This window comes from Vicia villosa, linkage group LG6 (genome assembly GCF_029867415.1).
Source record: "Vicia villosa cultivar HV-30 ecotype Madison, WI linkage group LG6, Vvil1.0, whole genome shotgun sequence".
NCBI lineage: Eukaryota > Viridiplantae > Streptophyta > Magnoliopsida > Fabales > Fabaceae > Vicia > Vicia villosa.
This window is the reverse complement of record NC_081185.1, coordinates 160,962,419-160,989,824: the sequence shown is the minus strand read 5'-3', so window position 1 is coordinate 160,989,824 and position 27,406 is coordinate 160,962,419. Positions and strand designations below refer to the sequence as shown.

The 27,406-nt window shown below is 31.9% G+C and overlaps 1 protein-coding gene and 3 pseudogenes across 1 annotated transcript; 3 read left to right on the top strand and 1 right to left on the bottom strand.

Moving 5' to 3' along the window:
* Window positions 1-842: 842 nt before the first annotated feature.
* Window positions 843-2,874, bottom strand: LOC131613013 (MATH domain and coiled-coil domain-containing protein At3g58250-like; annotated as a pseudogene).
* Window positions 2,875-3,716: 842 nt separating this feature from the next.
* On the top strand, window positions 3,717-14,499 carry LOC131615175 (MATH domain and coiled-coil domain-containing protein At3g58360-like; annotated as a pseudogene).
* Window positions 14,500-15,078: 579 nt separating this feature from the next.
* LOC131615174 (ATP-dependent DNA helicase PIF1-like) lies at window positions 15,079-16,719 on the top strand. The gene is made up of 2 exons (XM_058886663.1): window positions 15,079-15,919; window positions 16,019-16,719. Exons 1-2 carry the CDS (start codon window positions 15,079-15,081, stop codon window positions 16,717-16,719), a joined length of 1,542 nt encoding a protein of 513 aa, XP_058742646.1.
* A 3,896-nt stretch (window positions 16,720-20,615) lies between these two features.
* LOC131615173 (MATH domain and coiled-coil domain-containing protein At3g58270-like) lies at window positions 20,616-21,887 on the top strand (annotated as a pseudogene).
* The last annotated feature ends 5,519 nt before the right edge of the window (window positions 21,888-27,406 follow it).

The window sequence follows — 27,406 nt, the reverse complement described above, 5'->3', positions numbered from 1 at the left end:
TGCAAATGTTCCCTCTTTCAATTTTGTTTTTATCGCACATCTTCTTCTCTAATCTCTCATCTCTTATGTTTTTTTTCATCTTCACTAATCTCTCATCTCTTCTACTTTTTATTTGTTTCATTATAATATTTTTGATATTTCTTATGCTATTATTTTATGTTTATTATTTCACTTTTGTTTAATCTAACTTTTACATATTAAACGGAAAGTTGTTGTTCAAATATGATAAGTTTTATTGTTATTTGGTAGTGTATGAATGACTAAATATAAAATTATATTGTCATCTATATGTATATGTATAACTCAATAAAATATTTATAAAAAATCAAATCAATCGAACCGAATCAAACCGCATTGGTTTGGTTTGGTATTTTTCTAAATGTCAACCGAACCAAACCAAACCACACCTTCTCTTACGGTTCGGATGATTTACAGCGTAAAAATCGTTCAAACCGCACCGCAAACACTCCTAATAATGGCTATATCATTCGGAGTTTTCCAAATCAACCATTTAACAACAATGCCAAATCAGAAACAAACTCGAGTTTTGAATATTAGTATGTTACATTACATTTTGTTATATTTTATTTGTAAGACGCACAAGTTTTTAACTAATTCTTTTAAAGATGGTGTATTTTTTTATTTCTTTTTCCTTTATTTATTCATGTAACCAAGAAAAAACAATGCCTATAACACTCATTTTCTTTTTCCAATTGTACACCCTACTAACTTATAATGGTTTAATGGAGATATGCTTTCAGCTTTATATATTTTCATCAACACGCGATAAAAACTATTACCAAAAAAGTTCAATTTGTAAATGCAATTCCTTTGATCTCACAGTAAGAGCTGTTTATATAAATAGTTTATGTTTCATTTTTTCGTGATATCAGGAATATAATTTGAAACTTCAAACCAAAATTTACTGAAGGAAATACCCCGGTACATAATCACTTACTTGTAAGTTATTATAAGTCTAATGAGTAATCCAAATCACTTACATATATGCGTAACTTTAAAACTATGGCTTCCAGCTCCAAGAACCCAATTCAGAATCCAAATCTCTTTCTTGGATACCTTCAGCTTTCAACAAGTCCCTTTCTATCTCAAGATTTCCCTCCGCAGCAACCAATTTCGCCTTTAGCCTCTCTGTTTCCAACTCGTGATCCGCAATTTTCCCTTTCAGCTTTTCAACTTCTAGAGCTTTCTTCACATAACTTCTATTTCCTAAAGCATATTGAACTTGTGACTCTAGCCAAGTAATATCAAATTTAAATTTCTTAAGTTCGTCCCATAAAACTTGAAGTTCCTCACAAGCTTGTTCATTCATATCTCTCACCTTTCTAGTCTTAAGGAAATAAATTACTTTGCCCAGCGCAGCAGATACCAAATCTGTATCAGATATATGAGATGTTTCATTGCAAACTGTTGAAAGAGTTTCATGATTTGTGATTTCTGGCTCTTGACTTTGGACTTCCATGTCATCAGTTTGACTTCCAAATTTTAGATATTCACCTAAGTTTAATGGTTTCACATGTGTTGACTTAACCAAAACTTCAGCACCAATAATACAAGCATCCTTCACAATATACCCTTTCTCACTATCATGGAGCTCAGTTAACGTCATGAAAGATGTAAATCCCAAGTCATTACAACCACCTGCATTGAATTTATGGCTAGTTTCTGGAAATTTTATGTATCAAAAGTCAATTTAGTATTTGTGTGGAAAAAAATAACATTGAAAGCATGATTATTGTTGTGTTAAAATATTTGAAACATAATTTAAAGAGTTAAATACGTTTTTAGTCCCTATAAATATGCGACCCTACATTTTTAGTTCCTATAAAATTTTCCTTCAATGAATGGTCCTTATAAAATTATTATGCATCTAGTTTTAGTCCCTACTGTCAAACAAATGTGTATTTTAGAATGATTATTTTGCAGACATGTTCATAATGTTTTAAAAAGTTCCTGGAAAAAAAAGAAACTCAAAATTTTTAATTTCTAAGTTGAGATTTTCATTACTTTTATCAATATTTTTTTAAATTTAAAAAATTCATATTAAATTCTTCTCGTTTTAAAAAATTTTAAAACTTGATAAATAAATATTTTACAGTATTCTAAACATAAATAAATAAAAAATATTCAAAAATTTAAAAATTAAAGGATAATTAAACCGTTTTTAAAATTTTAGAAAATAGCAGGGACAGAAATTGCATGTATAAAAATTTTAGAAGGACCATTTATTGAAAAAAAATTTTATAGAGATTAAAAATGCTGGGTCGCTTATTTATAGGGACTAAAAACGTATTTAACCCTAATTTAAATCATTAAAAAATGTACCTTTTATGATGGTTTTGTTGGTATTGAGTTGATTGAATACAACTAACTTAAATTTTGCATCTATACTCCATCCATGGGACATATCATCCGTATTCACCACAGCCAAATAAACTGATAAGTTGTTGTATAGATTGTTTCCCCTTGGAAACAGAAGAATCATCCTAGAGAAAACCCATAGGCAAATGAAACACAATAATGCAATTAGTGTCAAAGAATATGTAAATTCTAACAAGTAGGGATTAATTCATTCAAGTATAATAATACCATGGATAGCCCGCCTAAAACAAAAGGCTCAGAGTAAACCTCTGTTGTGTTCAAGCGAGAGAAGTTTTCAACCTTCCATGTAAATTTCTCATATTTCTCAACACTAGACTCTTCTTGCTCCATCTGTCCAAACTCTGCCAGAACACAAAAACAAAGCCATATATTATTTTAAGGTAAGAGAAGAAACAGATAAGAGTTCATAAAGTATTATGGTAAAGTACTGATCAAATAAGAACAGAATGCATAAATAAAGATCACTGACTATACAAGAATACCAACAGACAAATTTGAGCTCCTTAGTCGTAGCCCAGCACAGTTAATATATAATAGACAAAGAGATGGTTTTTTTGTGATGAGTAGCGTAAATAGCCGCAAGACTATCTCATGAAGATGGCACAACTAACCAAAAAAAAAAAAAAAATACTGTATTTTTATTGGTCATTTTAACTTTTTGTTTTTGCTGATGAGAAACCCAAAAGTCCCTCTAACTGCTTGTCTGTCATACTAAAAGACTTTCCTGTTAGTGTGATGTGCAAGGGTAAGATAGAGCACTTTTTTTCATATTAAAATATGGCTATATTTATTAAAAAGAGGGTTTCATTTATTCCGTCTCTTTTATAATAAATGATTTATAGATAGATATAAAAACTTCCTAAAAAAAACTATAATCATTTTAAATTTTAATACTACTCTTAATGTTATTTAGGAGAAAAAAGGTTACTTTTTAAGTTTATTAAATAATTAATGTATATAGACGGTATAATAAATCAAATACATTATTTATTCAATGAATTTAAAAAATCATATTTTCCTTATAAGTAGAAGCTTTAAAACAAAACCATTAATGTAAAAGTAATATTTTAAAGTTAATTGATTTTTTATTAAAATGATTTTGAAAATTGAATCAAAAGATAAATGTGATTTTGTTCATGAACATGAACACCCTACCAAGTAGTAGTTATAAGAATTTTTTGGACTGGGATCTTAGGATATAAATAACAGCATAACTATCTCTCATGAGCGTAGAGAATGGGTGGTTATTTCCTCATTCTTCTAGAAAACGTGCCCCTCATCTTTAACTGTATTTCATGTAGTTATTAAGTGTGGACATGTCACTCCCCACGTTTTCGCAGGTGAGTGAGCAATCCCGTTAAAGGGCAGTCGTTTCAAATAACAAACACTTATTATGATGAATGGGCGAACATTAGAAACAAAGGGAGACTAGGGCCCCTGCTTTGGGCAATGAACAATACCCATTAGTTAATAGTAAGTATTGCATCGCCTCTTTTGTATTTCTTGCAAATATACCAGTACACAGTCCCTCTAGCACGAGGCTTTGTAAAAGGCGAAGTGATTTAGTCTTCTACTCCTTTGCAAAGTTCCAATTAGAGTTTCTTAGACAAGACTTTAAGTTGCATCCCTCAGGCGAGACTTTTAAGCTGAGTCCCTCAGGAAAAAATTTAAGTTGTCGAGAATTTAAGTAGAGTGACTCAGGCGAGACTTTAAGTTGAGTCCCTCAAGCAAGACTTCAAGTTGAGTCCCTTAAACGAAACTTTAAGCCGAGTCTCTCTGGCGAGACTTTGAGTTAAGTCCCTCATGTGATACTCAAATTGAGTCCCTCATGAAAGACTTTAAGTTGATCCCCTCACACAAGACTTTAAGTTGGGTCTCTTAGGAGAGACTTTAAAATGATTCCCTTAAGAGAAACTTCAACTTAAGTCCCTCTAGAGAGACTTTAAGTTGAGTCCCTCAGACGAGACTTCAATTTAAGTTTCTCATACGAGACTTCAATTTAAATTTCTCAGGCGAGACTTTAAGTTGAGTCTCTTAGAGGAGACTTTAAGTAGAGTCCCTGAGGCAAGACTTTAAGTTGAAGTAATGCTCTTTGTTCTGCAGGGATCTTCTCATGGAAGTGCAATATTTATATTGATAGTTGAGGGCGACAAGGATCTTCCTATGGAAGACCCAACATTTGGATTGCCTCTTGATGGTGACAGGGGCCTTTCAATGGAATTCAAGCATTAAGGTGGCCTATCAAGGGCAATAAGGATCTTCCAATAGACTACAAGCTTTTAGATTTCATCTTGAAGTCGACAAGAATATTTCAATAGAAGTCAAACATTTTATGTTGTCTTTTGAGGCAACAGAGATCTTCTAATGGAAGTCCAACATTTGGTTTGATTGTGGAATGGATTAACCTGATGTTAATTCAATAATATTCAACTTTCAAAGGAATTCGTACATTGGATAGTCAATCTTCTTTCACCTTAAAACAAATAACATAAAAATAGCTACCTGTAATAATATCTTAAGTTAACTGAGTTAGCTTATGAAGTTGAGAATGTGTAGTTAATTAATTATTTTCTTTAAATATATTAATACAATATTATGTAACTAACATTTTTCGTATATATATATATATATATATATATATATATATATATATATATATATATATATATATATATATATATATATATATATATATTAATACAAAATTTAGGATGAAACGAAAAAATTGAAACGTTATTTGAGGAGAGGTAAATCGATTTGAGTTTGGAGGAAAAACCAATTTGGGTTTGGAGAATTTAGGTTGATTCTGTGAGTTTTGGTTTGGAATGATATTGATCTTGTTTTCCATGTGATTTTAGGGTTTGTTTTTAATATTTATTCTAACTAGGTTATGACCCCGCGCGATGCGCGGGATTATTATTATATTTTAGAATTCATATTTATTTTTTTAATACTTCAAAAATATTAAATCGCAATTACAAAAATCAGAAAACATCATTGTTATTTAAAATATAAGTACAATTGAATTTCAATTATTTGGCTCTCTATTAATTGATTTTATTCAATCATATAATAAACTTGTAAGTAAATAAAAATAAAATATTTTTATAGAACACAAAGGTTACAATGGTCTTGATTAAAATTTCAGGTGTTGTAAACGTTGTCTTAAAGAACAAATATTATCGGTTATAAAGTCTTAAACGAATGATAGGAGACATAGTCTTGAATGAATGATAAGAATTAAAAAACTATCACCTTAAAAATTTAACAAAAATAATATAAAAAATAAATTAATTGAATATAATCCCTCTAACCCTTGATTGAACTAAGAAATCCATTTTACTTATATGCAATCAGACAAATCAAATGTCTGCAAAATTTATAAAAAAAAAGAAAGAAAGAAAGTATTTTAGTTCTCAAAATTGATAACATAAGTGCAATTATAAGTTGAAGATTAAAATACAAAAAGAAAGTAACTATTATGAAGTTAAATATCATAAAGATAATATCAGTAGTCGAGGCAAAGTGATAAAACATGAAACAATTTCTTCAGCACATCTACGTAGACACCCGACAAAATATTAATATTAATAATATAAAACATAAATAAATTAAATATAATTTGCAACAAATCAATTGAACAAACAAATTCATTTGCAATTCATGCAATCAAACACATGAAGACTTGTAAAACTGTAAAAAAAATATAATTTAATTTCCAAAATTGAAATTTAAAAAAGTAATTAGAAGTTTGGAGACGAAAATATAAAATATAAAGTGAATTAAATCTGACATTATCTATAATGAAAAAAATAACACTGAATACTTATCTGTGGAAGCCAAAAAATCTATGTGGTCCATTGGTAAAAATTAACCAATAAATAGAACGCTCTATTGTTGGAAAGTTAGAATGTTTACTTAATGTGTGAAATGAAGAAAGAGTGTAATTTTCTATACAAATGAGACTCTATGTAGAATAATGTAAATGGTAGAAAATAAATGTTGGTACAAACGTAACGGAATGATTTATTGAGTTCTAATTATCATAATTAATATTTATCATATTTTTTTGATAGAAATAATTGGTTAGGATGCAAAACTGTAAATATTGAAGAAATCATAACTGAATAATTTATTAAGTAATTATTATTATAATTTATTGACATTTATTTAACGAAAATAATATGTGCGTGCATCCTAAAGTGAAAAGTATTAGATAGTAGTATAGAAGAAGAAAAAAGAATGGAGTGAATCATTTGAGTGACACCTAAATTTTTTATGTGATGTGTAAATTTGATTATTGTTATTTTAATTATTATTATTACAATTGTTGTTGTTATGATTATTATTTTAATTACTAATATTGTGTCAATTTAGTAATTAATAGATTTAAGATTGTAGCAATAAATATATATTTATTATTTATATTATTATTATTATTGGTTTTAATATTATTATTATATTTATTTTTTATGCAGGGTTAAATTAGTAAAATTAAAATTAAAGTGTAAGGTCAAATTAGTAAAATTTGAATTAGATTTTGTGCTTAGAGTTGCTATCAGGTTGACATGTGGCTAGGGTTGCCATTATGACAACCTTGAATTTATATATTAAGATTAGGATTAAGATTAAGATAAGATTAAGATTAAAATTTGAAAGAAAAGAAGGGGTTTCCATGTGTTTTTAGAGTTTTTTAAAATATTTATTATAGTAAAAAATTGGAAGAAGAAAGATTTTCCACGTGGTATATATTAGGGTTATTTTGTAAATATTTATTATAATTAAAAATTAGAAGATGAAAAGGGTAAACACGTGTAAGAATAATTAGGAGGAAAAAGCGAAACAAAACGCACTCTAATAAATTGAGGTTACTCTTGTCAAAAAATAAATAAATTGAGGTTACTAAAAAATATAAGTAATACTGGCGTTTGAAACCGCCATATTATCAATAACATTGTGTCGGTTTGACAAACTACTATAATTTACTGTAACTAATGGGGGTTTAGTTAAACGCCATAACAAAATCGTCCTGATTTACGTGTTTTTTTAAGTGTAATAATGAAGAAATATATATATTTAAAATATTGTGATTTTTGTGTATTAATATTTCCCATCTTAATTATATATATATATATATATATATATATATATATATATATATATATATATATATATATATATATATATAAATAAGAGATATATTTACTCCAAGAGTAAGTGTAGAAGACTTACTCCAAATCTTAACTATTGATTTTCATTAATCTAACGGTTTTAATTGATCATTTAATTTAATTATTTTTGGAAATATTTAGAGACAGTTTCTTAATTAAATTATTGCATATTTACAAAAATTAACCAAAATTAAGTTTTAGATCTATTGTGTCAAACTTTCATGTCACAATTCATAATCCAATTCTATTTTTGTGAACCTTTTTGCTTTTAACAAATATTTTTCTAAGTCAAGATTTAACTCAACAATAATCAACTTTGCATTTCACCTCGCCATTTCTAGCCATAGATTTATTATATTCTCCTTCAACTTTTCAAGAGGTAGAGCTTTCTTCCGCAAACTTTTCATTCCCAAGGCAGATTGAACTTGCGACTCTAGCCAAGTAAGATCAAATCACGACTACAAAAACACATCTTACTTCGGGAGCGAAGTGGACTGTACCTCGGTTACACATGCAAGGTAACGAAGGAAGACATGAATACTTGTCACTTTACCCCTCAAATTCTAAATAACCAAGGGGATAGTTGAAATGGTCCTAGGTTTGATCCCTAGTGAATCCTTTTGGGATTTTTAAATGGCAAAGACACATATCCCTTCAGTTTTGAAATATAAGTGACGAGTAAAACAAGCTTGAGTTTATTATATCTAATGTGGGTTGCTTGTATCGTTTATCCTTAACATAACATATAACTTTTCAAATTTGTTTACAAAATATTTATATGAACAATTATATTGAAGAACAAATTATACTAATTAATGTTCTTCGAACATCTTGTAACTCATTATTCACCTCATGTTCTTTAATGGTAAAATCTACTAAATGCTTATAGTTTTTAATCAAGTATCTTTCATACTTGTTCATTCAACAAGTGTGATAGAAATTTTAACGAAAACTAGAAGTGTTGGAGAGATTTTAACAATTAAAGAACGTGAGATGAATGACGAGATGCAGAATGCTCAAAAAGCATTGATTAGTATAAGTTGTTTTTTCAATACAACATAATTTTTCATATTATTACTTTCGAAAAAAAATTAATAGATTAGATATTCAAATAGGGGTTAGCGAAACAAACAACCGACATTAGATAAAATAAACATAACTGTATTTTCTGTCACTATAATGTCCTATTGAGATGTTCAGATGAACGAGATGAAAGTTGCACAAAGAATCACAAAAAATATAATCTTAATCTCAAACTCAAACCTAATAACAACAACTAAACGATAAACATATAGATTTCATAACTTGCTATGTATAACAACTAGATAACAATAACAATAACATCAACAACTCAAAAACAACAAAAACAAATAACAACAACGTTAACATTTTCCAAATCTAAACAACAACTAACATTAAAGAACAACTAAAAAAAATCTCTCAACAAAAATACAACAACATCAACAATAAAACTATAACATCAATCTCAATAAATCTATAACGTATTTATCTCAACAAAAACAACAACATATAACATCAATCTCAATTTAAACAACAATAACAAGCTTAAACATCTAAGGTTTCGGGTTTCAACAACAACCGCAAACAAACAACAACAATAACAATGTTAATGTAACATGAATAGTGATGTTAGACATACTAGATCTATGAAGAAAAAGTGAAGAAGAAGAATAAGCGAACAAGAACCCTAAACACGCATCATCTTCATATTTCCTTGTTTTTTAAGGAGTTGGAGGATGATATGTGTTTAGGGCTCGCGTTGTCTAGAGCTCTTTGTTATGGTTTCATGGGTGTTTTTTTAGTATATGTTTTTTAGATAAGTGAAACTGAACGCTACAAGGTAAGATATATATATATATATATATATATATATATATATATATATATATATATATATATATATATATATATATATATATATATATATATATATATATATATATATATATATAGCATATCTTATGAGAATGAGTAAGTTATATAAGAATATGAGAATGAATTTGAACGATTAGGTTTTAAAATAAATGATGAAGATTATGTGTCATTGTTTTTTTCTCTCTCCTCCATCATTTATTTTAATAATGAAGGAAAGGAAAAAAAGATTGACACATAATCTAAACCATTTATTTTAAAATCTAATGGTTCAGATTCATTCTCATGTTCTCATATGAAAATGTCATTCTCATATGATATGTCCTCTCTCTCTCTCTCTCTCTCTATATATATATATATATATATATATATATATATATATTAGAGTAAACAATTTCACATCGGTTGATAATAAAACCGAGGTGAAAAGTGGCTTATTTTTTATTGAAAACATAAATTGAAGTTGTTGCGATTCGAAGCTTGTATCCTGAATTAGTTTATCCATCAGTTTCCTAGCAAAACCGATGGGTAAACTAATTAGAAGTATAAATTGAATAACCGGAATTAGTTTACCCCTCGATTTTCTAGCATAGCTGAGATAATTGTTAATGTATTATACCCCTCTTTTTTAAAAGAAAAAATACGACACGTTAAGGTTTTATACCTCAGTATTTTGTTACTTGATGTGAAAACATTGTCATAAAATGTAATATTTGTTAGGTCATCATGGGAAGCAACACACAAGTGAAAAAAGATACCACATATTCACCCAAAACCTTAAGGTGATAGGTGTATGGGTCCTCTCATTTATCTAAGTATTTTGGGACTAACAACTCACACTTATGCACAACACTATATGTAATAGTGAATTCAAACTTAGCAAGTTTATCTCATAAAGCTTGAAGTTCCTTACATGCTAATTCATTCATATCTTTCACTTTTCTAATCTAATGGAAATAAAGATATCTCCTCAATATTGCAAACACAAAATCTTTATCAGCTTCTTTAGTAGGTTCATCACAACCTAGTGAAGGACATTCGATCTTTGGCACTAGGTCACCCATTTCAATAGGATCAGGTTGACTTGAAAATGCTAAGTTTAGTGCTTGATTTACTTATTTTTTCAAGTGTTGACTTAAAAATAAAAAATTATATACCAACAATACGAACATCCTTCACACAAAATTTCGTTTGAGGATCATAAAGCTCAACTAATAGTATGAAATAAAGGTAACCTCAGGAAATGGTAGTAATGACTGATAGTTCGATATGCTGATTTGATTATGGTGATAATCATGGTTAAGAGTGGTGGTTGACGGTGATCAACGTGGTCGTTGACAATGTCGTAGTAGTATTAGTAATTAGTGGTGAACATGGTAGACATCATAGCTGAATGAAGTAGTGATCAGATGTGATCAAAAGTTGTAGTTGGCAGGGGTGGCAAAATGTGTCTGACTCGCCAAAAATTCTCGTTTTGTTTGAACTTTTTGGCAAAGCAGACCAAAATTTCTGACTCGCGCCATCTAATATACCCATCCCGCTCCAACCGGCCTTTTGTGATACACATTAACATAAGTTTTTGTAATTTTTAGACTTAATAGGATGTAGGGCTCGAGGCCCATCTCTATTCACTGAGTTTTTTTGCGGGACGTAACAAATTTTAAGTTCGCGCCCTACACAATTTCCTCTCCATCTGCCTCTTTTTTTACAGACTTTCATCGGACATTTTAAATGGAACAGACATGCCTGTTTATCACTCCTAATACTGGTGGTTGTAGGTGGTCCTAATGGTCCACAATATTTGGCGATAATGTCTTAAATTTAAAACAAACACTAAAATTTTAAAACCTACTTTTTCTTTGTTTTATTTTGATTTTAGTAAAAACTATTTTAAAATTAGATAAAAAAATCGAAACAACTATAACTTAAAAAGAAGATTTGATTTTAAAATAAAAAATAAAAAACTCCCTGCTACCTGAAACGTCCTATTATATATAGTTATTTATAAATAAGTTTTTTTTTTAAATAGAGTGATATCCTTTCTTCCGTGCCGACTAATCCACTCGAGAGGAATTTTTTAAGCCCCCCACGTAGTCTCCAAAAATTTGTCCCGGGCTCCTTCAAACTCAGTACTAGTTCAAGGGAAGCACGCCCTTGAGGCCCAAGCTCCACCGCTAGACCAACCCTCTCAGGTTTTTATTTATAAGTTATTTATGTTTTTCATCTTGTTAAAGGTATATTTTCATAAATAATTATAGTAATTAAAGATTTAAAAACTACTAGAAAAATAAAAGGTTATTTTTTTAGTGTTACATAACAAAAAAAAAATTAAGAAAGTATTTCATAAAAATTTCAAATAAAATAATTATTCTTAAATGTTATTTTAGATCTTTTATTCTTTTATCTAAACTTTTTTTAATATCAAAATTCTAAAAAATTACTTAATTTTAAAACTATTTCAAATAATTTTTTATAAAAAAAATTGGAGCAAGATATATTGATAGAACAAAAGTTCTCAAATCAAGATTACAAAGAAAAGGCCGAAACCGCGGGGAAAATTGTCCACCAATTGAAACCTAACTTAAGTAAAACAAATGATTTTTGTCAAACTCAAAAAAGTTACAATTGGCCTGAAAAATATTCCCAATGAACACACACCTCCAAACCAACGCTTTAACACCTCAAACCACACCGGGTATTCCAAACAAAACTCTTGAAAATAATATCATTCCTACACATCCACAAACTCCAAAGAGTTGCCAACCAAACACACCCCATCTTTCCTCTTTTAACTTTCTTATAATTACAAAACGAGTGTCATCTCCAAAAATTATCATTAAAATCACCCGCTTTGTAATCTAACATTCCTATCCATCTAGCAATATCCATACAAAACTCATCCGCCATACGACATAAAAGAAGAGAATGGATAGAAGATTCACCAAAATCATCACAAAAAACAACATAAATTCGGAGGAGAAAAAGAGATACCTCGAAAAGCAAGCAAATCTTTTGTAGGAATTCTATTAAGAAAATCTTCCAAAGAAAATCCAAGACAAAGTCGAAGCGATTAAGGGACCGAGCGTAACGTACCTAGAACAAAATTACAATTTTTAATTATATTTTAATTTTCAATAATATATATTAATATTATATGATTTCAAAATTAATCTTTTTATTCATATAAGAATGAATGTAAAAAAATTTGTAATATTTTTAAAAAGAGAATAATTATTATGTACTGTCACGGTCATTGCATCACAACTATTTACAAGTGCATTTCTTTACACTCTTAGTACGTTTCAATTAAATTATTTTAAAATTCAGTTTTTAAAATATAAAAAAAATTGATTTTTTTAAAAGTAAAACAAACAGGAATATTTATATCTAAATGCTAATGGTACTGTAGTACTCACAATGTAACTTGAGAGACTCTAGAGTCTAGCCCTTCTCGTCACCAAAAAAAAAATTTAACAATTAAAATTACAAAGGTATCCTTCGAGACACTTTTCTGGTAAATTGTGCCTTCCTCGGGAGATAAACCGCTCTTACCTGTAACTGTAAGGTGTAGATGTAGCAGTAGTACTTAATTATTGCTTCTGCTTTCTTGCATTACTTAACACGAAAACTATCTCTACTTTTTCTATATGTAAGCAGCAGGAACGCCAGTACATTTCATTCGTCATTCTCGTATGTCCGTGGAGGAATGTCAGCACTCTATATTTTGATCTTATTCTTATGTGTGACGGGTATGAGGAGTATTCTTTTACTAATAGACTATTTTGTTGATTTCTTTTTTTTTTTTTTTTTTGCATTTTTCACCGTCTATTTTTCAAATGCCTCTTACTCTCCAATCCAAGTTTTTTATTTGTTGCAGTTAATCATCAATTTCTGTTAATTAAAAATCATTTCTGATTTATCCTTTGTGTATGTTCTTGTAGATTTTATAGAGTTGGCGGAGCTTAAAGAATCGAGTATTGAGAAGTTTGAGAAATTTTCATGGAAGATTGAGAACTTCTCTCACTTGAACAGAAGAGTTTACTACGAGCATTTTGTCCTAGGCGGTTATCCATGGTTTGTTTGTATTTGAATGAATGTGTTCCCACATATTAAAATTTATTGAATACAAAAAGTATTAATCTGATTTGGTTTTGGTTTAGGAGGATTAATTTGCACCCAAAAGGGAACGATAAACCCACCCACTTATCAATTTTTTTGGAGGCGGTAAAAACTGCACATATGTCTGAGGGATGGAGCAGAAATGTCAAATTTAAATTAACCGCATTCAATCAATTCAATCCCAACATATCAATCATAAGAGGTGTTTTATTTCTCTTCTCAGTATCTATTACAGTTTTTTGTATCTATAGGGTTAAACTCGCCAGAAATGTTTTGACCTATTTTCTGTACATGAACTTGCCAGAATCTAAGAACAAGTTCAATGCAAGTAAGGATCACTGGGGTTTCCGTTCTTTCATGCCATTAATTGAGCTTCATGATCTTAAAAAGGGGTTTATTGTGAAGGATGCTTGTATTGTTGGTGTAGAAGTTTATGTTTTGAAGTCAACACATGAAAAACAAGTAAATCAAGCAGTAAACTTAGCATTTGAAACTCAAACTGGTCCTACTAAAATGGATGACCCCGTGATAAAGATTAAAGATCCCTTGGTGTTTGCTGCAATTGGGCGAGTTATTTATTTCCTTAAGAGTAGAAAAGTGAAGGACATGAATGAACAAGCTTGTAAGGAACTTCAAGCTTTATGGGATGAACTTGCAAAGTTTAAAATTGATCTTGCTTGGCTAGAGCCTGAAGTTCAATCTGCATTGGGAATGAAAAGTTTAGTGGAGAAAGCACTGCCTGTTGAAAAGTTGAAGGAGAATATGGTAATTCTAGAGCTGGAAATGGCAAGGCTTTAAGGCAAAGTTGATTACTGCTGAGTTAAATCTTGACATTGAAAAAGATTTGTTAAAAGAAAAAGGCATCAGAGAAATAGATTTAGATTCTGTATTGGGACATGAATGTTGGAGAGAATAGATTTATTGCTAAAATTTGGTTGATATCAATGTCTTCAACTGTTTATCTTTTATTTTGAAAAATATTAACTGAAAGAGATTAATTGGAATACACTCAATGTAAAGTAACTTTACAACACCATCCAATTAGAATGAAGCATTTTGACACATGAATTTGAAATTAAAAATAAAATAAATAAATTATAATTAAATTATTTTCATAATCACTTTTTCCATAATTATTTATTCGTGTCAAAATGCTTCATTCTAATTGGATGAAGTTTTAAAGTTACTTTACACGGATAATGTATTCCAATTAAGCTCTAATTGAAAATAATTGAAAATGTGTTTTGATTAACATACCGTTGTTAATTTTCAACCCTTTTCTCCAATGTTTTTTTTAATGGCCATGTTTGTGCAAGTTTTTGTTAATGGTCGTGAGTCTGCTAGTATCATTTACCTAAAGTATCATTTAATAAATCCAGGTATTAACATATATGGCTTCATATTTAATAAATGTTATTTTGTCTTATTATTTTGTCTTATATATATGTTGACCTCCTTGAGTTATGTTTTAGTTCTTCAGCTTGCGGGTGAAGAAATGAAGAATCTATGTTTGATTGAAATAGAAAAGTTGCTTTCGATCAACGGTAAATCTCTTGAAGACTTTGAGACCATGCCACAACCTTCAGGTTCAGAGATGGCGCAATTTAGAAATAGTTTAATGGTTGCCGAATTAAACTACGACAGGAAAAATTTGTCAGCACTTCACAAGACTCTGATGTCGTCTTTGACTGCCGAAGAGATGTCGGTTTACCAAAAAATCATGAATTCTGTTACAACTGGGACTGGAGGTTTTTATTTCTTGCATGGATATGGAGGCACAGGAGGAAAAACGTTCATTTGGAAAACTTTGTCAGCGGCTGTTAGGTCCCAAGGATTGATTGTTTTACATGTCGCTTCGAGTGGGATTGTTGCTCTATTGTTGCCTGGAGGCAAGACAGCACACTCTATGTTCTGTATTCCTTTAGTTGCAACTGACACGGCCACGTGCAACATTAAAAAACGAACTGACAGATGCAATCTCATATTGCATGCTTCCCTTATAATATGGGATGAAGCGCCTATGTTGAATAGATTTTGTGCCGAGGCTGTTGATCGTACATTGAGGGACATAATGAGGGATGTGGATGATTCAAATCAGTATAAACCATTTGGCGGTAAAGTTGTTGTATTTGGTGGCGATTTTAGGCAAATATTACCTGTGGTCAGAAAGGGCTGTAGGAACGACGTCGTGTCTGCTTCAATTAACTCATCTGAACTTTGGAAATATTGCAGGGTGGTGACATTGTCAAAGAACATGCGACTCTCCGCAACAAACTCCTCTCAAAACTCAGATGATATAAAAGATTTCTCAAATTGGCTGCTTGACATTGGAGATGGTAAACAATGCTCGGATGAATTTGGAGAGAGCACGATTCAAATTCCAGCCGACTTATTAGTTTAACATTCTGATAATCCTCTCTTATCTCTGGTTGAAGTAACCTACCCTGATATTTTAAGTAACATGTACAATCTGAAATACTACGAAGAAAGGGCATTACTTACACCTACGCATGATTCTGTTGATGTGGTTAATGATTTTGTTATGTCCTTGATTCCAGGAAATGAGAAGGAGTATCTCAGCTCTGACTCAAGTGTTATTTCTGATGAGAATTCGTCGGTTCAAGCAGATTGGTTCACACCAGAATTTCTAAATGACATGAAATGTTCTGGTATGCCAAATCATCGATTAAGGTTAAAGATCGGTGTACCTGTCATGCTGCTGAGGAACATAGACCAGTCCAATGGGCTATGCAATGACACAAGATTGTTGATAAATGAACTATGTCAAAACATCATTGGTGCCACTGTTATAACAGGTAAAAACATTGGTGACAAAATCTACATACCAAGGATGAATTTAATTCCTTCCGACCCGAGCTTTCCGTTCAGGTTTCAAAGGAGACAGTTTCCCGTTGCACTGTGTTTTGCGATGACCATAAATAAAAGCCAAGGTCAGTCACTATCGCAGGTCGGTTTGTATTTACAACGCCTGGTATTCACTCATGGTCAATTATATGTTGCTGTTTCAAGGGTTAAGTCTAGAAAAGGATTGAAGATTCTTATTTTAGACGGTGAGGAAAGTCCGTGTACCGAAACTATAAATGTTGTTTATAACGAAGTTTTTGATAGTTTGTAACGGTCCCCGATCTGAAAACTTTATCTTATATTTTTGTTATGTTGTTTCCATGTAATTCTGTAAAAGATTTTATACTTTGTAGTAAATGGGAAATATATAATTTGTTGTTATAAAATTCTTGATTTCTTAGTAATATTAAATGATGCATGGATAAATTATAGTTAAATAGTTTGGCTTCTATATTTTTAATACAATCATTGAAACCACGAAAATAACATTATTGTGAAATTTTGCCTCTTATAATATGTAATTGGTATGATGTTTGATTCTGAAAGGCAAATTCTCATAAGCCTCGTGCTGTTGAATTGGTATGATGTTGATTTTTAATTGTTCATTATAAATAATCATAAAACATTTTTTTTTAGTTAAGTAATTAATCCCGTGCATCGCACGGGCTTACACACTAGTAGTAAATTAAGAGTGACACTTATTAAGTTAAATTTGAGGGTACAATTGGATGATAAAAATTAAAATTATATGAGAATTAAAAGTGACACTTATTTTGAGACAAATAATTTTTATAAATGTGACATTTATTTTAGAACTCGTTTTCATTTATAGATCAGTTTTATATTATGAGTTGATAGTAAAATTTGAAAAAGAAATATATATTAAACCAAACGATCAAATACAACACCAACAATCCAAAAAAGAAAATTACAAACCTATTGAAACTTAACTTAAGTAAAACAATGGGTTATTGCTAAACTCAAAAAAGTTATAATTGGAATGTGTAATTTTCCCAATAAAAGACCACCTCCAAATTAAGGTCTTACAGCTCCACACGACATCCCTCGAAATCCAAAAACCTTGGTTGAAAATAATATCGTTCCTACGTAACCACAAGCTCCATAAAATCTTTAAGTATGAACTAATTTTAAAACTAATTTTATTTCAAACTAATTTTATTAGATGAGTTCATAGTAAAATTTGAAAATGCAAACGTGTATTAAGTACTACTCCCTCCGTTTTTTATTATAAGTCGTTTTAGACTTTTCACACAGATTAAGAAAAATAATAATTGTTGTATGAAAATGAGAAATTATGAAGGTTTTTACAAAATTATCCTTCATTAATGACATGTGGAAGATAAATTTATATAATTGAAATGAGAGAGAATAATAAATATTTAAGGATATAATAGGAAAAATAACATTAATTATTCATTAGAATTGTAAAGCGACTTATATTAAAATACAAAATATTTTTCCAAAACGACTTATAATAAAAAACGGAGGGAGTAGTATGAACTAATTTTAAAACTAATTCATTTTAAAACTTCATTAGAGGGACTTTTAGGCTTCTCGTAGGTCAAAACAAAAAAAGTAAATGAAATGCATTAAATATCAACTTAGAATAATGTGTGTTTATTGTTTTGTAAGTTGTGCCATCTCCGGGAGATAATCAAGCTGCTATTTACGCTACTCACATCATAAAATACCATCTCTCCATCTTTATATAAGCATATGTACTGGGCTTCGACTACTTACATTTGATCATATTCTTATATATGTAACATTGTAACTGTTTTTACCTGTTAGTAACAGCTAAAGAGCTCAAATTTCTGTGTTGTTATTCTCCTCTATAGGCAGTAAACTTTTTTTTATGTATTCTGTTCTTAATTGTTCAGTACTTTACAATAGATATTTTTGTTGATTTTAGTTATGCATTTTTACAGTTGTTTCCCGTATGCTTTTCATCAAAGGGTTAATTGCTCGAATGATGGTGTTTGCATTTTTACAGTTATTCTAAGTTGATATTTAGTTTCCCGTATGCATTGACGAGTATGCGGATGTTTCAGGTCAAAGGGTTAATTGCTCGAAGTCACACATTTTCGGTGGGGCCATGACTTCCTCTCGGCTGAACATACTTTCAAAGATGTGTGGCTTCAAGATTGGTGCCTACCCGTTTGTTTACCTTGGTATTCCTATTTTTAAGGGCAGGCCTAAAGCGGTTTTTCTTCGTCCTATTGCGGATAGGGTGAAATCTAAATTAGCTTCCTGGAAGGGTTCTTTATTGTCCTTTGCCGGCAGGGTGGAACTTGTTAAATCCGTTATTCAGAGCATGCTTATTCACAGTTTTGCGGTTTATGCGTGGCCAATGTCTTTAATTCGAGACATTGAGCGGTCGGTCAAGCGGTTCATTTGGAGTGGTGATGTTACTAAATCCAAGGTTATTTCGGTTTCTTGGAAGGTCATGTGCACTCCGTTAGTGGAAGGTGGGCTCGGGCTTCGTTCGTTGGTAACTCTGAATGATGCTTATAATCTGAAATTAGCCTGGGATCTGTTAAATTCCAAGAGTGATTGGGCAGCAGTGCTTCGCCGTAGAGTTCAGCGGAATCGTAATTTCATCAATCATCACATTTACTCCTCCATTTGGTCTAGTCTCAAGGCAGAACTGTCAACAGTGGTGGATAACTCTACTTGGTGTTTAGGCAATGGTGATTCAATTAATCTTTGGTGGGACAAGTGGTGCGGCCAGGCCTTTCATCTCGATTCTGAAACGGTTCAGTTAGATGATCAAAAAGTCAGCAGCATTATTGTGAATGGACAATGGGATTTTTCTAATTCCTGCAATCCTATTCCTTCTTCTTTGCAGCGTCGAATTCTGGAGCAACAAATTCCTTTTGATCTTCGGCCGGATGCGAGAGTTTGGAATCATTCTCAGCTTGGAGATTTGTCGGTTAAAGACTGTTTTAATTTCAAAAGGGCGAGAGGCATTCGTAAAAGCTGGTGGAGTTGGATTTGGTCAAAATCAATTCCCCCATCGAAGTCGTGTTTTATGTGGAAGCTTCTTTATAATAAGTTGTCCACAGATGATCAGCTGAAGCGGCGGAGTTTCTCCTTTCCTTCTCGCTGTGATCTTTGTCGGGCAGCGGAGGAATCGATCCAGCATCTTTTTTTTGAGTGCAATGTTGCTGCACTTTTTTGGAATTGGTTAAATTATAAGATGGAGGGTCATAGGCGGGTTAGTGGTTGGGAGGATGTGGAATTTCTCCTCAATTCTGCCGGTACGGGTCAGAGACGGACTGTTATCACGGCTGCGGTTATTTACATTCTCCATTCTCTTTGGTATGGTCGCAACCAGGTCAGATTTCAAGATAGCAATTTTAGTTTCAACTCTTCGATGTCGTTCATTTTAGACGCTGTCGCTTTAGCTGCTAGTAACACGGATGGCTCGTTTTTGAATATATCTGACTTTGAAATCCTTAAGAGGTTTAGAGTTGTTATCCGTCCTCCCAGAGCTCCTAACATTGTCGAGGTCATTTGGAAACCTCCCCCGTTGAATTGGATCAAAATTAATTGTGATGGTGCTTTTTCTCCTGGTCTTTCCGCTTGCGGAGGCATTGCTAGAAACTGTAACGGAGAATTTTTGGGTGCTTTTGCTGCGGGTTTAAATGTGTCAAACTCTCTCATCGCCGAACTTTCCGGTGCAATGTTTGCTATTGAGTTCGCCCATGAGAGAAATTGGCATAGGTTGTGGTTGGAGTCCGATTCCGTGGCGGTGGTCAAGGCTTTTAATCCTCCATACTTGGTTCCGTGGATAATTAGAAATAGATGGGTGAATTGTATAAATTTAATTACTAATTGGCAATTTGTGGTCTCTCATATTTTTCGGGAGGGTAATAGTTGTGCTGATAAGCTTGCTAACTTAGGTCTTAACCTTACTGATTATTCTTTTTTTGATTCCATCCCGATTAGCCTAAGGGCAGATTTTGTAAAGAATAGGCTTGGGATGCCTTTCTTTAGGTTTGTTAATTTGTGATAGGGTATTGGTGGATGTCCCCCTATCTTTTTGTTCCAATCTTCTTTTATTTATATCAATCTTCATTTAAAAAAAAATCTCTTACGTTAAAATAATTCCTTTGTGTTTGTGTTTTGGCAGAGTTTGCAGTTATGGAACATAAACAGTCTTGTGTTGAGAAATATGAGAAATTTACATGGAAGGTTGAAAACTTCTCTTGCTTGAAAAATAAGGTTTCCTCGGAGCCTTTTGTCCTGGGCGGCTATCCATGGTTTGTTATTTGAATGAATGAATTCCCACATGTTATACTTATTAGATAGTATGTTCAGAATGCACTTGTTGACTCTATTTACATTTTTTTTTTCATCTTTTTGCTATAGGAGGATTAATCTCTTTCCAAAAAGCAACAAAGTAGAGAACGTCTTATCTATGTATTTGGAGGCTATGAAAACTGCTAATATGTCTGAGGGATGGAACAGAGATGTCAAATTTAAACTAGTTCTATTCAATCAATTCGATACCAACAAGACGTTCTCAAAAGGTATTTTTTTTAATAAGTGGCCTTTTTTGGAATGAGCTAAAATATTCTTTGAATATTCTAATACAACAATAGTCATTCATATGGGTATGTATGACTTTTAATTAAGAGTTTAAAATTGATTAAAATTTTGTTTTGGTATTATGTACTATACTAATAATAATGGCATGCTTAATTCTTCTTTTTTCCAAACAAAAACTAAATTGACGTTTGTTATACAAATTTTCCAGAAAGTAGCCGTAAATTCAATGCAGCTGACGATTCCTGGGGATATCCATCTTTCATAAAGTTAACTGAGCTCCATGATAACGCGAATGGGTATATTGTGAAGGATGCTTGTAGTATTGGTGTTGAAGTTTTTGTTTCTGAATCAACGAATGAAAAACCAGTAAATTTGGAAAGTTAAACTGGTCATGCGGAAGTCCAAATTCCAGAACCAAGAATCACAAATCAGGAAACTCTTTCAACAGTTTCTAATTTAGCTTTCATTGAAACTTCTAAACCAGCTGATGCAGAATTTGGGTATGCTGCAATGGGGAAAGTTCTTTATTTTCTTAACACTAGAAAAGTGAAAGACATGAATGAACAAGCTTGTAAGGAACTTCAAGTTTTATGGGATGAACTTAAAAAATTTAAATTTGATCTTACTTGGCTAGAGCCACAAGTTCAATCTGCTTTAAGAATTAGGAGTTATGTGGAGAAAGCTCTTGAGGTAGAAAAATTGAGAGGTAATGTTGCAGATCAACAAATTGAAACAGAGAGGCTATCATCAAAATTGGCTGCTGCTGAGGTAAATCTTGACATAGAAAGAGACTTGTTGAAAGCTGAAGGTATCAAAGAAAGAGATTTAAATTCTGAATTGGGTTCTGGAAGTTGGAAGCCATAGTTTTTATAGCTAAACTTGGATTGATTTTAATGAATGCTTAGATGTATTGCGTCAGTATTTTAGAAGTACAAATGCTAGTAAATTTCAGATTTCAACTAAGTACAAATGTGTTAGTTCTCTATTCTACCCTCTTCTTTTTAACTTATTCTAATATAATAAAGCGGTTTTTATCAATGACATTTATTTTTTTTCAATATTACAATTAGATATAAAGTTAAAAAGTTGTATACCAAGTAAATAAAAATAAACTCTTATGTAATGCAAACGAGTGTTATTAGATGGTTGTTTTTCTTTGTTACAAGACTAAATAAAAGAGGTAAAAAGAAAAAGAAAAGAAAGTACACCATTGAAAAGAAAGTGTCTTCATAAGCCGAGCCTGAGGAGTTGAGGTCAGATTCAATTCTCAAGTGTGATAAACAAGTTTGAACCTTTCAAATCTTGTGTGTGTATTACTTGAGTGAAGAGTGGTGTGAAGGTTAATTAATCAATTGAGTAATGATTTGTTGTTGTTAAAGTTTGTTTTGCTCCAACAACTACTATATAGACCACTGGTTGCTTTCATTGGAAAGCATAGAGCAATGTCTTCTCATTTGAATGGGCTTTTTCCTACAAATCTTTTCATTTTGAATTGCAAGAATTATATAAATTGGTGTAAGTAGATGAATGTTGTGTTCTGCTATCAAAATGTGTCACTGCTATAAAATATATTTTTGGTAACACCATATTACTACGGTCATTTTGTCAACCGTAATAATATCGCATTTTTAACGCATCTATTTTTTTTTTATTAAAACACTTTTAATCATAACTCATAATAACAATGTGCTCATAGATTAAGGGTTACACACTTTGAATCCCAACATCAAAAGTTTTCTATTTTTCAATAAAAAAATGTGTGTCCCTTAACATGTATGGTTAAATAAAAATTGAAAAACTTTTAACAATAATTATTTTTAGGGTCATGCTAACATGTGCCCTAAGTGTTGGTATTTACAAATGTTTCATATTTCACTATGGTTGGAATTTATAGCCGTGGTGAAATTTTTTCCTGCAAAATTAAAATATAATAGTTTCTTTATTTCCTTCATAATACATGCCCTAGTGAATCATATGACAACGATAACGAGATCTTCTTCTTCACCATCTTCATTCAATTTTTGGAACTTCCAATTTTCACAATCTTCATTTATTACTTGGAACAAAAGTAATTTATTTGTCTCTTTCTCCTCTTCGAAGTACGGTACGTTACCTTTCTGTGTTCGTTGTTCATTGTTCATTTCTTGGTTTGTCTATCACGTTGTGGTGAGGTTTTTTTTATACGTTGTGAAATTTTATTTTGTTGCAATTGAATTACTTTGTGTTTTGGTTTTATTCAAATTTTTTGTGATGTTTTTGTTGTTATAAGGCTATGGGATATTTTTGTTGTTATAAGGCTATGTTTTGTTTTGTTTTGTTGTTATTACTCTATTATAAATGAAGAAAAAAATATGGTTATGAATATGATTTAGGTTTTTGTGTTCCAAATGAAATTGTTGGATTGTTGATTATTGTTACGAAATGTAGAGGCTAGTTATGAATATGCTTTAAGTATTGGTGTTATATTACTGTGATGAATATATTAGTATGTGTATAGCCATATTAATATGTTATGTGTGTAGCATTAGATTGACGTTCACATTAGTTTTTAGGTTAAATAAATTTTTGGTCCCTCTAAATATCTCAAACTTCATTTTTATTCCCTTAAAATATTTCCTTCAGATAATGGTCCTCATAAAGTTTTTCGTCCACGCTTTTGTCCCTCATGTCTAACGCCGTTAACAGAAGCTGACGTGGCACGGCACATGGCAATGTCTGGGTGGCACGACACTGACGTGTCATGCCACGTGGTCAAGGTCAACATCACACTTGAACCCATAAAATTTCGCAGCTATTCGGTAGCTAATCTGTAGCAAATTTATTTCAAGAATTTTGGTTTAAAGAATGCAGTATATTTATGTTGATAAACCCTAATATCTTTGTTGACAAAATGATAAATTAATTTCATTTGTATCTCTCTCAAATGCTTATAAGAGTTTTTTTATCCTGTAAACTCAAAATTCAATACACTGTTAATTGATTTTTCCAATCTTAATTCCTTAACTTTTCTTATATATGCCTAAAGCATGGGTGGTTACTTCTAAAAAGGATCAAGAGCAGTACTGGTTCATAAGGGACAAACCATACCATTATATTTGTGTTCCTGAGTTTGTAACTCACTTCAACAACTTTACCATTGGACAAGGTGAGCACTATTTATTCTTTTGCACCTTATAAACTTCGTTAGTAAAAGATAAATGCATGAAGAAAACAAGGTATTAGACCCATTTACCTTGTGGGAAGCCTATACAAGATTCTCTCTAAGCTGTTAGCTGCCAAAATAAGATGTGTGATAGAAAACTAGTTTCGGTCAACCAATCACCTTTGGTGCCGGGAAGAAACATATTAGATGGTGTACTTCTAATCAATGAGGTCCTGGATATGGCTACAAGAGAGAAGAGAAGTTGTGTTGTATTGAAGGCGGATTTTGAAAGAGCATACAATTGCGTTAGTTGGGATTTTTTGCGCACCATGTTGACCAAAATGGGGTTCGGGAGTAAATGGATTAGTTGGATAGAGTGTTGTATTTTCACAAGTCACACCTTCATTCTCTTAAGGTGGAAAAGGGTCTCCGTCAAGGGGATCCCTTGCTTCCCTTTCTTTTCGTTTTGGTTATGGAAGCGCTAACGGGACTTATGACAAGGGGTGTGGAATTGGGAGAGTTCAAAGGGTTTAATATCAATGAAATTGAAGAGATTAACCTTGTGTAGTTTGCGGATGATACCATCATTGTGGCGGATGGAAGTAGCGATAACTTTTGGACGATGAAGTCGATTCTAAGAGGGTTCGAATTGATGACAGGGCTGAAGATCGATTTCCTTAAGAGTAAACTCTATGGCATCCATGTTAGCAACTGGATTTTGGAAGCGGCGTCTAATTTCTTGAACTGTGATATTGATTTTTACCTTTCAAATACTTAGGGGTTAAAGTTGGTGCTAGCCCTAGAAAGATGTCAATGTGGAAGGAGTTCTTATGTCAGTTGAACTCTAAATTGGCCAAATGGCGAGGTAGACATTTGAATATGGCGGGCCGTGTGACGTTGATTAATTCGGTGTTAAATGCAATACGGATTTATACTCTTTCCTTCTACAAAGCCCCTTCAAAAGTGATTAAAGAGATCCGTAAAATCCAAAGTAATTTTCTATGGCATCATAATGAGGGTCATAAATCTACCCATTGGATTAGTTGGAAATCTGTCTGCTACCCTAAGAGCAAGGGCGGCATAGGTGTAGAGATTTTAAACCTGGCTTTATTAAGTAAATGGAAATGGAGGGTTGTTAATGAGCATGACGCGGTGTGGAGCTGTTTGTTAAGAAGTAGATATGAGGATCCGATTATTAAAGTGCAAATTAGGAATGTTTTGGTGCTCAGCGGTAAGGATTCTATATGGTGGCACGATTTGATTTTAGTTGACAATGTTCTTAATGTTAACGGTAAATGTTTTACTGATGCAGTAGATGTCAAGGTGAAAAATGGCAAAAGGACTGCATTCTGGCAGTCGAGGTGGTTGGGTGATCAAAACTTAAAGGAAGGTTTTCGATGCAGTCACTAATAAATGTTGCAGTGTAGATCTTGTGGGATCGTGGACTGGTCATGTTTGGAGCTGGAACGTAGGGACTGTCATTGATATGGCTGATCCATGGAACCAAACTGTTACAATTGAACTCTTGGATCTGCTGGCTGACTCTATCATGTGCAGGAACACAGAGGGATTGTTTCGGGTGGTCGCTGACGGGAGATGGTGGTTTCTCGGTCCAGACCTGTTATGTTATGTTATTCGATACGGAAAATTCGGGATATGCGTGCCATATTGGAACCGTGAAGGTGCTGAATTTTCTATGGAAGACAGAGGCTCCCAATTTGCTTTTCTTTGGTTGGAATGTCCTTCTCAATAGGATAGCTACTAGAGACCAGCTGCTTAAACGCAACATTATCACGGATCCACCTGGTTCTTCTTGTGTCTTTTATCTGGGTTACGAATAATTTGTTGCTCATTTGTTTGGTTCTTGCTATTTTGCGGATAATATATGGCAGAAAGTGATATCTTGGCTAGGCCCTTTACAAGAAATGTCCATGGAGGAGTTCAAACTTTTTTTCTATAATGCTGAGAAGGTGAAGAATGTGCTAAAAGAATGTGCTAAAAAGGAAAATTAGACGATTGTATGACAGCCATTTTATTCAAATCGTGGACGTGGCTCTCATCAGTTTGTTCTCTTATAGATGGTTGTAATTTTCAAACTTGGCATTCTCTCCCTTTCCACTATTTTGGGAGATAGAGGATGTCTGCATATTGTTCATGGGTTGAGTAGCCTTTCTACTTTTTTTAATAGAATCCTTGCCTATTAAAAAAAAAAGAATTACTTACGCAACTTTAAAAATCATCTTTACAGATGACATTGAACCATGGATGATATGGGACTATTATGCTTCTCCTATGATGTATGGTCAGAATGCTATTGCCATCAATGAGTTCCTCGACGAGAGATGGAGTTCTGTAAGATCTTGAGAAAAAAAACTATTCGATTTCATTTTCCTTCTAACCAAATACAGACCATCCTTTGTACGACACTTAAAGTCGATATTGATTAAAGTGAAATATTTTTAACGATCCATTACAGCTCAATTTGAACCCAAGAGTACCTGAACCTACAGTTGGGAAGGCTCTTCTTAAGGCTAGAAAAATGTTTATAGAAGAATATTGGTACTAGATTTGTATTGGTTCTCTCTTAGGCTGTTCCTTGATTTTCAACGTTCTTCTCATAATCGCACTGACATTTTTGAATCGTAAGTCTCCATACTGCTTTTCTATGTTCTTCTTATTATCACGCTAACATTTTTGAGAAAGTTGTTGTCTATTGTTATAGTTGTTGAAGTGATTACAAACTCGGGAACACTGATATAATGGCATGGTTTATCCCTTATGAACCAGTACTACTCTTGATCCTTTTTAGAAGTAACAACCTATGGTGTAGGCATCTATAAGAAAAGTTAAGGAATTAAGATTGGAAAAATCAAATAACAGTGGATTGAATTTTGAGTTTATAGGATAAAAAAACTCTTATAAGCATTTAAGAGAGATGCAAATTAAATTAATTTATCATTTTGTCAACAAAGATATTAGGGTTTATCATCATAAATATACAACATTCTTTTAAAACCAAAATTCTAGCAATAAATTTGCTACAGATTAGCTACGATTTTAGCTATTGATTAGCTACAAAATTTTATGAGTTCAAGTGTGATGTTGACTTTGGCCATGTGGCATGACACGTCAGCATTTTGCCACCCTGACATTGGCATGTGGCGTGTCACGTCAGCTTCGGTTAACAACGTTGATTTTAATGTTTAAATAACAACTCATTGACGTGTAGACCTTTGTCACG

What these genes read in the sequence shown, in the direction of transcription:
- LOC131615174 (XM_058886663.1), top strand. Translation starts at nt 15,079, where the DNA reads ATGAAGAATCTATGTTTGATTGAAATAGAAAAGTTGCTTTCGATCAAC. An exon ending in GCTGCTTGACATTGGAGATG is followed by an intron (nt 15,920 to 16,018) that starts GTAAACAATGCT and finishes CTCTGGTTGAAG; the next exon opens with TAACCTACCCTGATATTTTA.